The sequence below is a fragment of the Chenopodium album genome, chromosome 9 (assembly GCF_948465745.1).
Source record: "Chenopodium album chromosome 9, dcCheAlbu1.1, whole genome shotgun sequence".
In the NCBI taxonomy this organism is placed as follows: Eukaryota; Viridiplantae; Streptophyta; class Magnoliopsida; order Caryophyllales; family Amaranthaceae; genus Chenopodium; species Chenopodium album.
The window spans coordinates 65,242,109-65,258,766 of NC_137842.1; the positions used below are offsets into that span (position 1 = coordinate 65,242,109).

Here is a 16,658-nt window from a genome sequence, read left to right on the forward strand (position 1 = left end):
AATTGAAAGTAGAGGACTTTTATCATGAAACTTCTAATTTAAACCCTCCAAAATGTAATGATCTGCCCCTTAAACAGGAGGAGTCACTTTGTCTTGCAATGTTCTTGTAAGATCGTCTTTCATCAAACTTTGTCTTTGATATGATAGGTACTTTCATCCATGGCCCTAAGCCAGAATAGAGAGGTAAGTAAAGAGATAGTTAAAAGGGTCACTTGACCCTAACATATAGATAGAATACATATTCTAAAGTACAACTCAAAATGATTCTTAAACACTTTATCAGCTATTAGCTGACTACATTATGCTCTAATACAGTATTAGATATCTCGAAGGCTAGAGGATAATTCTACCTGATTTTACAGATTTTTTTTTTGGTATGATTTACTGTAAACTGTAATACTCCTTCCATCCAGATTTCATAATCACTGTGAGACTATTTTGAAGTGAGCGACCTGGATGTTCTCAACTTGGAGCTTCTTAAAATTACTTTTCCTTTTGGTTGCGAAATAAACTCCCCAATTATATTCATTATATTTGGGGGGATTTTCGTTGTCAATTGTCTCTTCCAAAGGCTTGACCATGATGTAGTGTGCTGGGTAGAAGAAGAATGGGATAGATAGCCTCTCCTTCTCTGAGTTTACCATCACCCTATGCTCCACACTCTCATATTTATCATTGCTCCAAACCTGCAACACAGACACACACAAAATTAAGAAAAATAGTGCTCTAATTAGCCATTATATACAATGTTAGAAGAACTTGTCACCAACTTCTGAATTTTAGTTGTAAATTAGAGAAGCCCAAGTTTATATCACAGCCCCAATGCCCCATACATCCCGAAAGTGGGGTAATGCTTACCTGGACAATGTCACCCACATTAATGATAAAAGCACCAGGGTTGGGTCTAACACTGACCCATTCACCATCTGATTTCCATCGGACTTGTAAACCACCAACATCATCTTGTGCCAGAATTGTCAAGGCACCTGCATCTTTGTGTCGATTAAGGCCAAGAACCAGTTGAGGAGAAGGGCAGGACGGATAGTAATTAAGTCGCACAAAGCTTGCATGATCCTTGAAATAGCCGTTCAGCCTATCTGCTGCAAGGCCTAAGCTCAAGGCTATCAGCTCCAGCAGCTTAAACGCAAGTTTTTCCAATTCCCTTGCATACCCTTGGGCATCCTCCTTGAACTCAGGAGGAGATTGTGGCCAGCAGTTAACCAGCTCCTTGGGTTTAAGATCATCAGGATCAACTGGAATAAAAGAGGGGTCCTTAACAGTAAAATCGAAAACTTGTTTCCAGTCTTTAACATTTCTGGTATGCTCGGAATCATAGTATCCGATTGGGTTGGCCTCATCTCGACCCACCTTCCTCTTTTCCTCTTGAGGTAAGGTGAAGAATTTCCTACCCGTGACCTCAAGTCTCTCAAGCTTCTCTAGTGGCACACCATGGTTGATCACTTGGAAGAATCCCCATTTCTCACAGGCATTGCCTATCTCAGCTATAAGAACTCCAATGTTGTTAATATCACCACGATCATTTTCGTAGTGATTGTTTGAGGTAATTGGAGAAAGATCAATGATAGGGATTCCTTCAGCTTCAATTGTAAAGGGTTTAGGCCTATGTTCAATGGGTTGGATGAATGCTGGATCAATTTCTGACATTTTATGGGATGAGCTGAATAAAATTGAGGGTTGAGTATGAAATTGTTGGTTAATGCTTTATAGAGTTTTATACTGTTAGATGTTCTCTATTTAAAGCATCTATATCCTGGATATGTGTGAAGATAATTGCCATGGTAATTTGGCTACAACGTTGGTCAAGTGACATGGTATTTATGCTTAATATGTGTAAAGCAAAAGCTGAAAGTTTATGTTTTTTCGAAAATGCTATCGATTTTCGAGTAGCACGTAAGCGAATAAAAATGATATACGTAGAGCATGTTCTCTTCGGCTTAATTTCAGTTCCTAATTTCCTTTTCTCATAAAATATTCATTTCAATTTAGTTCAATTCAGCTCAACTCAGTAAATCAAAACAGACCCGTAGTAATAGAATTTTACTGAATAATATTTTGGAAAATAAATACTTCTACTAAACATATATGTTAGCCTGGTAGGTTATCAAAATTAGGTTTAAGGAATGTACCATATTCTCTAGTATGCTAATCTACAAGGATGTTTAGGCTTATTGACATTTTGGTAAATAAAATATACAATCTTATCTAGTTATCAAGGGTGAGCATAACAGGGTACCATGTTGAAATTCATGGAACCGAAATTGAAAGAGGTTACAACAGGTTCCTCAAAATGGAAATCAGAACCAAAACCTGTTGAACAGGTTTTTGGAAGTTGGGAACAAAAACCAGAACCTGCAGGTTCTAATTCAGGGTACCATGTATTTTAATATACTAATAACTTTTTGCTATGTTTTGTAAAAAAAGTGGATGGTCACTAAATTTATACTCCCTACTATGTAATAATTACAACTCGCAAATGAAACAAATTAATAGTAGTTGTTTAGCAAATGTAATACATATAATTATAAATTTCAATTATTATTTTGATACTTATCATTTTAAAATTTAGTTAGAATTAGTGTATAATTTAAACTTAAGTGTATCTAATAATATGGTACCATATAGGTTCCGGTTCTAAAAATGAACCGAAAACTGTTGGTACATATTTTTCATTTTACTACTCGGAGCTGGAACTTAGCCTCTTGTACAAGTTCCGGCTCCAGTTCAAGGTACTTTTTTTTTTTTTTTTTTTTTTTTTGTTTACCCCTAGTTATCATCAATTGTGGAGCCCACAGGGTTTGCTTTTATTTGAAAAAGTTTTTTTTTTTTTTTTTTTTTAACTCAACTTTTCCCTCTCTTAAAAAAAATCAAAAAAAAAAAAAAAAAACAAACACATTTTTTTTTTATTAAACTCAACTTATCTATATTATTATTAAAACTCATAGGAATAACCTGCTAAATTGCTAATGTCATGTGTCACCCTTGATTTTTATTTAGTGCCACATGTGTCATGTATCATCATATGTGCACCCCCTCCATTTTTTTTAAGTGTTACACTTTGAACGGCACATAGTTTTAGGCAATTTAATTGACTTAAATAAAATAAGAGGTAAATGAGATAGTTGGAGTATTAAATGTAGGAGAAAGATAGTGGGGTTAATAGTTTATTGAAAAGTAATAAATGTGAGAGGAAAGATATAATAAAAAAGTAGTATTGAGTTTGGGTGGGGATCGTGAGAGGAGAGAGATATAATATTTTAATGTAGCTTTTTGCCAAAAAAGGAAGTGTAACCCTTAAATAAACACGACCGAAGATAGAAAATGTAACACTTTAAAAAACACAAAGGGATTATCATTTTTTTTTTCTCACTGCATTGAATTCTGTAGTGATGTGTAGTTAATTAAAATTACTCTATACCTTTAATTTTCTATAATAATATTTAATTTTCATGAAAAACTATTCACATGTATAACCTCCATATTTAAATTTGACATGCATATTTCAAATATATATATATTAATAAAAGGTTATAATTTTATCACTCACTTTTATCATAATCTATCCATTAACCGTTTTTATTAATTTTGATCAAACAATTATAAAATGCGATGTACTGAGGCATTGCCCGTGCTAATAACTAGTTAATTTTGTTAAGAACTAAGATTATATTTACTAAACTTAACTAATTTTTACTTAATACTAGTATGGACATTTTTACATGAAGAGAATAAAACCTTATTTTACAAGTTATTGGGAAAAATCACTGTTAGATGTAGTATAAATTTATAACCGGGCTCCAGTTTTCATGAATCATTCATGGGATAAACTATTCCTGTTTTGTTCATGGCATGAAGCTATGATTCATGAACTTAAATAGTAAAAAAGCACTTCTAAATATCTATATTAATAAAGTTATACTAATCGAACATACTATGTTAGTATGCTGTAATGCATTGATGCTTTCAATTTGCAAGACAAATATTAGTTCTCCAGCTGCTCTATGTTGTGGTACAAAATGATGATAGATTCCTAGGAAAGGTTACACTCACTATGGCATATTTTGGCGATATTTATGGACTTTTTTAGGTTTTTCAGTTCTTGACCAAATAAAGGGTATTCGAAAGAGAAATTTAATTTCTTTTAGAGTCATGAGTAAACTCTTGAATCCACTTAATGTGATGAGTTTATTTTATCCACGTGATAGTGATGCATAAATTTATATGTATGTGGCCGGGATTATTCAGGGATTACCCGGTCAGTATTTTGGTGGTGTGTTAGCTTGTTGCACAGTAAAAAATGCTTCTCCACCTTCTCGTGATGTGAAGGCTTGTTGATTGACACCGCACAAGCTCCTATGTTATGTAAAATGTAATGCAAAGTTCAAATTATCCCATGGAATAAATTTACATTATATCTTATGGTATAAATTTACATTTATCACATGTAAGAAAGAATAATCATCCAATTTGGATGACAAATTCCTTTACATTATTCCATTCAATTGATTCATGACTTAATGTAATATAGCTGTAATTTTTACTACCATTTGTTGAACTCATGAATTCAGGGTATATGTTCCTCGATAATATGATTGCTTATCTTGTAGTGAGAGTCTGAGAGAGAGAGAGAGAGATTCGAATGAATGTCTCGCTATCTATCTATATATCTTTAAATTGGAAGTTTGTTTAACATCTTGAATTCTCTCTTTCAAAAACCATGCATTATCTCTTGTGTTTATGTACATGTTCTTTGACCTAGTTGATGTTGATATTTTCTTACCAAGTACAGTGATGTATTAAGATACATATGTCTTATCGCATTCAAGATAAATCAAGTTGTCTTAGATGAAAAAATTCTTCCTATGGTGTAGTACTTTATAACAAAGAGCACGTCTTGGATGATACAATCTCACAATAACTTGTTATAGGACACTAAATGTCATTAGTCCCTGAAAATATTTAATTGTTAACCTCATTTCAGATAAGTTATTGTAAAACCATCTCATATGAATACAAGATTTTTTTTTATTTTTTTTGACATGAAGAAAAAGAATTTTATTAATAAAAGATAAGATTTAAGGGTCTGTTCTCATTGACTGAACTCAGCTGAGCTGAACCGAAATGAAATGAATATTTTATAACAAAAGGAAATTAGGAGCTGAAAATTAGAAGATGAACTGAACTGAACTGAATTGAATTTCAACTATGAGCACAGGCCCTAAGAAAACAAGCCTAACGTAAAAAAAATTCCAAGTTTCTTCAAAAAATAAATAAAATAAAATAAAATCCAAGTATAAAACTATTTAGACCCGAATGATGATTTCATCTCTGTCTCTAACTCTAGCTCTATGTTCAATTAGTACTTTGAAAAGAATTCATATTGATTTTATCATAATAAGAGGTTTATGCAAAATTATTTCACACTTTTTTCTCTCCGCTAAATGGACGGTCCAATTTTTGGGTTAATTAGAGGGATTGGAAATTCTAAAATTTTCTTCTCATAATCTAATAATACTTTGTAATATAAGTGGATATATACTATATAGTTAACATGTGTTGCTTAATAGTATCACCAACATTGACAATAGAAGCACAAAAGATGGTTTCTCTTTGATCCCTTCACCATTATAATTTGGCCACTTCGAGCCCTTCACACTAGACGAAAATATGAATTGGCCACCGGTTCAAAATCACCCTATGCCACCGGTTTTGAACCGGTGGCTTTTTAATAAGATTTATTGTCACCCCCCAAATGCCACCGGTTTTACCGGTTTTGGTTAACCGGTGGCAATAATGCTTCCCGCAATTTTTTTTTTAATGGTATTAACAAGTATTGCCACCGGTTAACCGGTGGCAATAATGCACATAAAAAACAAAAAACAAAAAAAAAATTGCATTTATTTCACTTAAATTGTAGTAGAAACTATATATATATATATGTAAAATACATAAAAACACATATATATTCATCAGTATCTAGTAATTGTACACTTTTTAAGAGTGAAAAAACTAAATTAATAACTACATCTAAATTACTCAACAATTCCAATTTAAAAGAACTAAATTAATCAAATTACACAAAACTAAAATTCCAACATTAAAATAAAAAAAAAATTTACAATAAAAAACCAAAAAAAAATTACAACATTAAAATTAAAAAAAAAAACAACTCATATAACACCTAAATCAATAATCCTGCATCTTTATTCTTCGATTTAACATCTACATCTAAATCAATATACCTGCATCAAAAAAAAAAAAATCGATTAAATAAAATAAATAAGCTGCGAAAAAAAAAAAAAAAAAACCAGAACAGGTACCCATAAATCGATTTAAATCGGTTAAATAAACCCAGAAAAAACACACAAAAATATAAACAAAACCCAGAAATTAAACAAAAACCCAGAAAAATTACCCAGAAAACTAAAACCCAGAAAAAAAAAGAAAAAAAAACCCAGAAAAAAAATTAAACAAAATTCCCAGAAATTAGTGAAAACTCGAGAATTAAATCGAACTAAAAAAAATCGAAGTGATTTTCAAAACGAGAATGAAAAACAAAATGAGAATTAAATCGAACTCAAAAAAACAAATTGATTTTCACGAACTCAAAAAAAAAGAAAAAAAAAAACCAGAATTAAATCGAATAGAACCCAGAAGGAGATCGACTTAGAATCGATTAAAATCAATTAAAAATCGAATTAAAATCGATGAAAACACTCAAAAAATCCAAAATCGACTAATTAACCCAGGAAAATCAATAACTAGTAATGAAACAAAAACAGAGAAGAAAACCCAGAAAAAAAAAATTAAACAAAAATAAAGACAAAATCCCAGAAATAATTTTAAAAACCGAGGAAAAAAAAACCAAGAAATTGATTCACGAACTCAAAAAACAAAAACCCAGAATTAATTGATTAAAATCGATTAAAAACAAAATTAAAATCGATTAAGAAACTCAAACAATTCCAAAAATGATTAATTAAACCCAGAAAATCAATCAATTAAACCCAACAAAATCCGATTAATTAACCAAGAAAAATCGATTAATTAAACACAAACCTCGTGCATGTCTTCGTGGTGCATGTCTTCGTGGTGCATTGTTTGCGGTGGTGTTCTTGGTGATGGTGGAAATGAAAGAGAAGGAAACGAGGAGATCGAAGGAGAAGATCGAAGAAAAGGAGATGAGAACGGAGAAGAGGAATTGAAAGAGAAAGAAGAGAGGGGAGAGCAGGAGAGAGAAAGGGCGGCTGAGAGGAAAATGAGGTAGGGTTTGGGGTTTATAAGGGGGGCTTTTTTTTAATTGATTATTGCCACGGGTTCAAACCGGTGGCCTTTACCATTTATGCCACCGGTTCGGTTTGAACCGGTGGCAATGTGAATAGCGTATCCCGCCCACTTTTTAAGCCACCTGTTTTTGAAAATCGGTGGTCATAGAGCGGTGCCTTTTTGTATTTTTCTACTAGTGCGATCAACATCATAATCTTGTGCAAGGATTATCAAGCCACCAGCATTCTTAGCTTGTGCAGTACATCAAGAGCAAGTTAGCACTATACCTGTTAACCGGCAATCCTAAGCTCCATGCACATACACATCTTGTGCTACTTCGCTGGTTAAGTCATAATTTGACATGTGAATGTCAACTATCTTAGTTGGTTAAAGTATTGAGAAGTAGTAAGGTATAATGGTACCTCTAAGATTTGCTTGTCTCTTATTAGACTGGCTCTAATTCGTGTAACGTGTTGTTAGTGAATTGAACAATCAGTCAAGAGAGGCTTGAACGAAAACTGTAACAATAATTTTTAATTTTAACTAGCTTAGTATGATAACATATGGAAAAATGTCTTCCAAACCAGGATGTAACAAAACAATCGACTACTATGAATTGTAGTAATCCCTTGGATTCATAAAGATATGCAAGTGTGATTCGTGTTGTAACTCTTCTACTATCTCTGTTTCATATTATTTGCAACAATTTGACATGCTTGTTGGAATCTTTTTATACGTAGTATATTATTATTTGACAAAAGCGGAAAATTTTTTATTTAGTTGATGTAGTGACGGAAAAAGGAAAAAAAAATATTAAGAGAATTAATTTGTCAATATGTCCATTGGCATGCTTTACATCCAATGATGAGAGACATATTAATGAATAGACCACCGTAAAGGTCGTTTGAAAGGGTTAACAGATTTAAGGCATCAATCAATCATCAACAACTCCTAAATTGGAGAAAACTCCTAAAATTACAAGATACACTAGCAAGGATACATGTTAGATTTCTTGTTGTGATCTTAATTTTTTTTTCTTTTTAGGAAAATTTATTAAGTAAAGTTTTGATGAGGTAAAAAAAAAAAAAAGTTGAGTAAAATTCTAGACACACCAGCTAGCAATGACATGTGTAGTAAATTTTTAATCATGCGGTAAAAAAAAAGTTGGCTAAAATGTAAGACACACAAGCAATGACATGTGTTATCTCCCGTTGTGTTCTTAATTTTTTTTTTTTTCTTTTCTTATTTTGGAAAAATCTTCTTTAAGTAAAGTTTTAATGAGGTAAAACAAAAGGCTGACTACAATGTAAATAACCATAATTGTAGAAAATTAATTATTGCCTAAATGTTTAATTTTAGAAAGAATATAACACAATCACATCATTAGGAAAAACTAATTATTGCCTAAATCTTTAATTTTAGAAAAAATATTACAATGTAGAAAATTTTCCTGTAGAATTTAAAAGCAAATTTGGCATGCCCCCATTAAAACTACGAGTTTTGAAACTTGAAGAGCTATCGGAGTTGAAGATCGAAAATTGTCCCACCGATCGTGTCAATTTGTAAAACATAAAATTTCAATACTGCAATATACAAATAAAGAGGTAGAAAATATACGGGAATAATTATTTCATTGATGTTTTATGGGAATACAACTCTCGTAGATCTCTTGATTCCTCTCTCCAAAAGTTTGATTTACCATCAACTTATTCTGATTGTACCTACAATGTTTGGTTGTAGGGAGGAGATGGGGTCTTGTGACTTATTCCATCTGAGCCTAATTAAACCCTAGAAATAACCCTCTTTAAATAGAGAGTAGTAGAGTAGTTACCAAAATAATAATCATATATTCTAAAGATAAATATCTCATAATTTTTGATATTTTTTATTTACATAAATCTAACACCTAAAAACTAACAAAATTTTGGTGTCAACAGTTATCAAAACAATAACTTTTTGGTGCAACACGCAGGCCACACCGTGTGATAGGGGTTACCCGAGTTAATTTGTTAGGGATTACCCGAGTTAATTTGTTAGGGATTACCCGAGTTATTTAGTCGGGGGTTTACTCGGTCAGGAGTTACTTGAGGGGTTCATAAAGGGGTTCGCTTAGTCAAGGGTTACTTAAGGGGTTACTTGGGCAGGGGTTATTCGAGTTACTTTTTTAAGGGTTACTCGAGTTCGTTACTCGGTTAGGGGTTACTCAAGTTACTTGGTTAGAGGTTATTTAAGGAGTTCGGTCAGGGTTACTCGAGTAATCCGGTCAGTAATTCTGTCATGGGTTAAGGAGTTCGGTTATGGGCTACTACTTGAGGGTTCAGTCAGGGGTTACTTGAGAGGTTATTCAATCAGGGGTTCATTGAGGTGTTACTCAGACAGGGGTTAGTTACTTGAGGGTTTAGTCAAGAGTTACTTAAGGGGTTAATCGGTCGAGGTTACTCGAGGGGTTTGGTCATGGATTGCTCGAGGGGTTACTCGACCAAGGGTTACTTGAGGGGTTACTCGGTCATGAGTAACTCAAGTAACCCATGACCGAGTAACTTAAGTAACCCCTACAACTCGAATAACCCCTGACCGATAACTCGAGTAACCCATGACCGATAACTCAAGTAACCCCTACCGCACGATACAGCAGGCCGCATAGAAAAAATTATGGTTATCAAATTGCTTTATTTAGATTTTTTTTTTTAAAAAATAAGTTTTAGTAAAAATGATGCAAAGAGAGGAAATCTCATATTGAGGTAAGAAATCTTCTATATAAGATAATAAGAATATAATTACCAAATTAAAATTACTATATAAGATAATAAGAATATAATTACCAAATTAAAGATAATAAGAATATAATTACCAAATTAAAATATTATATAAGATAATAAGAATATAATTACCATATTAAAATACTATTTACAACTATACTTTTTTTTCTTCTGGATGAAATTCAACACTATATATATGATTATATTTACTCTAAGAATTCTTGTCAACAATCAATAGCATTGGTGTTAATGTCTCTACACTAGACTTGTCTATTGAAGATTTGAAGGTAATTTTATAAATATAAATATTCTCAATTTTATTTTATATTTTCCTAAAAACAAAAAAAAATTATTTTTATTGTCAACAAAATTCTAGGGTATTAGATCAATTTTTTCCCTCTATTAAATTCATTACTTTATTACATCCATATTTTTTTTTAGAGTATATCATATAAGAGTGAATACTTAAGTTTGCTTATTTTTAGGACCTCGATAAACTTTGGAAGACATGAAGAAAATCAGTATGATGATAGTTCTACTCTTTGTTGCCCTTGTGGTTTGTTCAGGTTTGTACATTACTTATCTTTTTCATTAACATAATAAATTACATGTAATTATTATTTATTTATTAATCATTATGATATTGGCAGCGGATGATCTTGGAACTTTACAAGTGTCATGTTGTAAAGACAACCATATAGGAGAATGTATTCCAGGATCTCCAAGTGAAAGCAACTGTAACACTTTATGTCTCAACAGACCTTGCGCTAAAGGAGGCTTTTGCAAAGTTTTCCCACACCCTCCCCCTAATCATTATTGTCATTGTTATTGTTGATCTATATTCTATAGTTTCGCAATGATTATTATACCTACTTCTCTTATCCAATTATTAAAAATAAGGAGCTTTCATACTTTAATGTTCATCATATGTAATGGATCATTCTAAATGGAAGCCTTGATATTCAATTTATAAGTGAAATTTATATTATGTTATATTATATTTACTCTATCTTTTTTGTATTCCATTGTTATATTAGACTCTACAAGAGTCAAGATACATTGTATTTTTCGAAATTAGGTTGGTTATTATTTGTTCTTTGAATGCAATTTTTAGACACACATTTGTCACATAATTTGATATCACATTTATTGTTGAGCCCATGAATAACCCACATGTGAGCATTCTCTTGTCCCACACTAAAACACTAAACACTAAAAGGGGAGTGTAGTGGTAATGAAATCCCACATTGAAAGAATTCAAGAGTTACCACCACTATATAAGGCTAAGGGGCTACTCCCCTCATTGCCATATGGTTTTGAGGTGGAACCTCCTTGGTCTTGTAAAAGTGGTGGACTTGCACTCTCCCGTGACGGGTGTGGCCCAGACCCGTATTTAACATGGTATCAGAGCCAGACCCACGATCAGGGCCTTAATGACTAATGTATACTGGGCCAAACACTATGGACAGCTCACATGTGAGGGGGAGTGTTGAGCCCATGAACAACCCACATGTGAGCATTCTCTTGTCCCACACTAAAACACTAAACACTAAAACGGGAGTGTAGTTGTAAGGAATAATTTCAACCTTTAAAATCCCACTAGCTTGAACCCCACTGTGATCATACACTAAAGTACGGTGAAGGTTACACCCCTTAACGATCCAAGAGATCGTCAACTCCATAAGGTCATGAACCAAATAAGGGTTCGGGGATGATGGTACAAATCCAACCTAAAAGAGATTGAACCTGCCCTAATAATAGGCCTCTACTTTATTCTGCTCGTATTCATGTGTGCTTTCTGATTAACATGCAATCAATAGGATTAACCCTAAACCTGTTTAATCTATGTTGGTTGAATATTAATGCACAAATAAATATATTATTGGCGATCACTTGAATTATTATCAAATTAACCCTAACAAGATTATTAATTATCTTATTAAGCGTTATTACAAGTACAAATTCCCTTTAAACATGCAATAAAGGTGTGATCAAGCAATAAATAATAAGCATCAAGCAACATAATAATGAATATCATCATCATAAAAATAAATTATAATTGAAATGATCATGATAATAATCATAAAAGAAAATAATCATCATATTAATAATAATTGAAATAATTATCATAAATAAAATAATCATCAAAATAATAATATTCATAATCATTATAACAATTATAATCATAATCATATTCATGTTAATATTAAAGCATAATAAAAATAGCAAGATCCTAGGCATGATACTAACAAGATTAATAACAAACCCTAGCATGTCACTAAGCAATAAAAATCAAATCTTTAGCCCTAACATGGTACTAGCAATCATAAACATTAGGAAGAACATAGGAAGCATCGTAACAATCATATTTAATATATTTATTACCCTAGACATGATACTAGGAATCATAATAACAATATAAACATGATTTCTACATCATAATATCAATTGATCAATTAAAGCACTTACTTGGATGCCTCGTACCTCTTTCTAATAACAAAATACACACGTTAGTAACTTCAAGGAAAAATAATAATCAAAACAATTAAATTAAATAATTTAAATAGAGATTTGGGACCAAACCCTCATAAATTAAAACCTTTCACGCCTAGGGCGAAGGCAACTTCGAATATGGCTAGGTGTTTCTAGATCTTGTGAATGCGGAATTTTGTATGAAAAAAAAGCAAGAAAGAATTGAATACTAAGGAATTAATGATTGTTGATGAAAGCTAATTAAAACTAATTGTTGATGAGAATTCGTGAATGAAAACGGAGTTTTTGATACGATATTTATAGAGAAAATCATCCAAAAAAGATAATTTAACAAAACAAAGTCTGAAGATCGCAAAACAGGATTGGCGCCAACCCTGGCTAGCTGGTGCCAGGCACCAGTGGCTAGCGCCTAGCGCCAAGCCTGGTTTCAGGCGCCAAGGCCTGGGGTTGGACGCCAAACTAGATTTCAACACCTTTTCGAAAATCTGATAAATTTACCGTACTGGAAGATAAAATAATATAATTCCTTCGAAAAATGCTATTTGATTTTGATTAAAACTCTGAAAAGTCAACAAAGTTAACTTATCAATGCTAATTGAATTAGGAATGAAAAGAACCTTCTAGAAGATTCTAGAAGACTAAAACCATTCCTAATTGCATTAGGAATGATAAATCATATTAGGCCCTCCCCTAGATCATTGGGCCGTACATAAAGCTCAAACCGGGCCCAGTTTAGTAAATTGGCCATAACTTCCTCAACATTCATCGGAATTGGGCTTATAATATATCGTTGGAAAGGTTTTTGCAAGCCCCGTCCAACTACACCACTATTGGACCCATATCATGGACCAACCAAACTGGATTGGCTGTTTTCTTAAAATAAAGTTTTCAAAAAAGGGAGAAGAGAAAAGAAATAAAACTTTCCGCAACACTAGACCTTTCCACACTTTCGTTTCATTCGATTATGATTCGACGTGAAAGGTACTCATCACCGGGTTTGGTTTTGGGGAGACACAAATGGGTGTCTACAGTAGTGGTAATGAAATCCCACATTGAAAGAATTCAAGAGTTACCACCACTATATAAGGCTAAGGGGCTACTCCCCTTATTGCCATATGGTTTTGAGGTGGAACCTCCTTGGTCTTGTAAAAGTGGTGGACTTGCACTCTCCCGTGACGGGTGCTGCCCAGACCCGTATTTAACATTTATCGAATGCATATGTAGAATATCATCAAAAAAAATGAGAGTGAGGGATAGCTTAAGTGGTTAGAGCTTCCCTCTCACTTCCAGGAGATCATGGGATCGATGCTCACCCCCACCCTTGTGGCTCTCTAATCAACAACCAAAAAAAAAATCACCAAAAATCAAATGCATGTAGCAACTTGTGCAACATCGATGGACATCATAATATGATCCTAGAGACTCCTAGAGGTCGTATCTATCATCTTTGGCATATTTGGATATTATGTTATGTAAACATCTTAGTTATTATCTTTTGTAATCACTAATTATATTATTTGATTCTTGTAAATCCTTGTATGAATCATAGAAATTGTGTTCTGTTGTAAAATAAGAGGAAAGATGAGAGATAGAAAGAGAATAAATCTGTGTATTTCTATTCCATATAATGGGGTATATATAAATACAATACATTAGGGTTTGAATGGATAAGAATATAAACCCTGGATCTAGATTGTTCTGGAATGATACAAAGGAGGATAATGGATATCCACAAATATTTCATAACACTCCCCCTTGGATGTCCATTATCGAAGATTGTGCCTCGTGAAAACCTTATTAGGAAAAACCCTGTGGGATAAAAACCTAATGAAGGAAAAAGAGTACATCATTATTTGTAATACGCTCAAGATGCTGCCTCATTAAAAACCTTACCAGGAAAACCCAATTTGGGACAAAACCATGGTCAAGGGAAAAAGAGTGCAGCGCGTATTTTCTCCCCCTGATGAATACATAACTTGAGATCTTCTAGTGTCGCATCAATGAATCCAATATGTTGGATATCTTCTAATAAGTTGGTAAAATATCACTTGTTGATCTTCGACTCTCCTAAGCCGAAGTTGCATCTTCAATTCTTCAAGTCTTCATGTGAACATGTGAAGTGTCTTCATTTCACCATATATGTGTTTATCTCTAATATCATCATTCCAAATCTCTATTTAATAGTTGATTAAAAAGGTTAAACTCATGCGGTTATGACTTCTTCTGGAAGTCGTTAATAATAAATATTGGTGATCATTATTTGATTTAACATTCATTAATAATAATTTGATGACAAAATTTGATATCATTAATGTCATTCTTCAATATCATATGAATTATAATATAACATATGTAATTATGTATGCTAATCATGGTTCTTCTGGACCACGAGAAAACATTCTCGCGCATAAGTATTCCATTGATATTATTTAGATGTTTCATGATTGACAGGATATCTCTCTTGTAAATACAAATAGTAAATCTTACTAACTCTCATATGCTCAAACTTCAGGTAGAGATGTCAATAATGTAGTCACATAGACTTTTCAAGAGTTTGATAATAATTGCAATATTCAAGACATAAAAATTTGTAGGGTTGGGCATTTAATACGTCGTATATAAGTTCTTCGGGAACACCTTTTACATGATTCATAACATGTTATTAAATCGACGTTTTCAATAATTTCATCACAACTATAAGCCCATTGGAATATAAATATTTCTTTGTAATTTTCCTTCAAAGTTACAAATATATATATTTTGAACAGACATTCACATATACCACAATTATTGTAAGAAATTAATCCATGCAATATGAGATATATAAAACATGATAACATACATATTAAACAAATTATACAATGAGTATAGCATCTAACTTCCTACATATGCAATAAACCATTAACATATGACTCACATGCACATGAATATAAGACTCAAAATGATTCAAGACACTGTACAGTGTGGATTTAAAAATCCATATTTCATTGGACTTCGGGTCCATGATAAACTTATGATCATTATCATTATGTCGACATCAAAATGTACATATATTTCAGATCCATTACTTATTAGTCCATTCCATTATGCATATGCATATTATTCATCGGTTCCATTATCTACCGGTATCATAAAATTCCTTTAACTTACATTCCGCATGCTATTTTACTATGATATCAGAATACAATTCTCATTGGTACCATCATAATTTTTCTTACATCATAGACCATCTATTATAATAATTCAGATATCTATACCACTTTTAGGGTATTTCATACACTATGGTATTTATATACTATTACACTATTAGTGTCAACTGCACTATCTTGCCAAATATCATATCTATTAAACATATTTTTATTTTGGAACCGATCATATACAACCTACATTTCAGGTGTAGTGATTCAAGTACAATTGGCAAGATTTTATCTCAATGTATACACATAATTAATATGACCAAAATGTATCTTCAACGCTATGCAACATGAGTCATAACAGAATACAAATCAAATCATAAATGTGCAACATATCTTGATAATGTATATACAAAAGTTGGCATATATATAACTTTTCAAACTACCATTATAGGGATCATATTTATTATTTATTTATTTTTAATTAATTTTTCCAACTTTTGCTAATTCTTTCTTCTCCCCCTAAGTTGGTAAAATATCTCATCTATAGGGGCATCTTATTATATACCAACTTAGTAGACAAATTTGCATTAATAAAATTCACTTCATTAGGAGGATCACAATCAAAATTTATCTCTTCTGGAGAACAATTTCAATGAAGAATTATTTATTCATAACTTTATATTTCATGTGTATTTATTATTAAATTTTCAATAATATTTTCTCTTCTGGAGATCAATGTCAATGGGGAGATATATGTTGTGCAGTTGTACGTTTTTTTTTCTTCTCCTATTTCATATGTGCTGACATATAATAGCCCCAATCAAAAGAATTGTTATACAAGCATAAATCACTTGCTCGTAATTCTAGTTGGTGATGATCTTCTGGATCTTTAAAGATTTAAATAGTATATTTGGTGAGCTTCTAATCACTTGATAGTTGACAATAATATATAAGTTATTTTGGTGAACTTCTGGTCAGCCATTAA

General features: G+C 32.2%; 1 protein-coding gene and 1 long non-coding RNA gene across 2 annotated transcripts; both read right to left on the reverse strand.

Moving 5' to 3' along the window:
• Positions 1 to 41: 41 nt before the first annotated feature.
• LOC145560182 (protein LATERAL BRANCHING OXIDOREDUCTASE 1-like) lies at positions 42 to 1,926 on the reverse strand. The gene is made up of 2 exons (XM_081621443.1): positions 859 to 1,926; positions 42 to 686 (listed from the first exon to the last, which is right to left on the reverse strand). The coding sequence occupies exons 1-2, from the start codon at positions 1,663 to 1,665 to the stop codon at positions 423 to 425; spliced, it is 1,071 nt and encodes a 356-aa protein (XP_081477569.1). The 5' UTR covers positions 1,666 to 1,926; the 3' UTR covers positions 42 to 422.
• Positions 1,927 to 5,950: 4,024 nt separating this feature from the next.
• LOC145560184 (uncharacterized) lies at positions 5,951 to 7,361 on the reverse strand. The gene is made up of 2 exons (XR_014093108.1): positions 7,078 to 7,361; positions 5,951 to 6,260 (listed from the first exon to the last, which is right to left on the reverse strand). It is a non-coding gene; the product is annotated as an uncharacterized LOC145560184 (long non-coding RNA).
• Between the last annotated feature and the right edge of the window lie 9,297 nt (positions 7,362 to 16,658).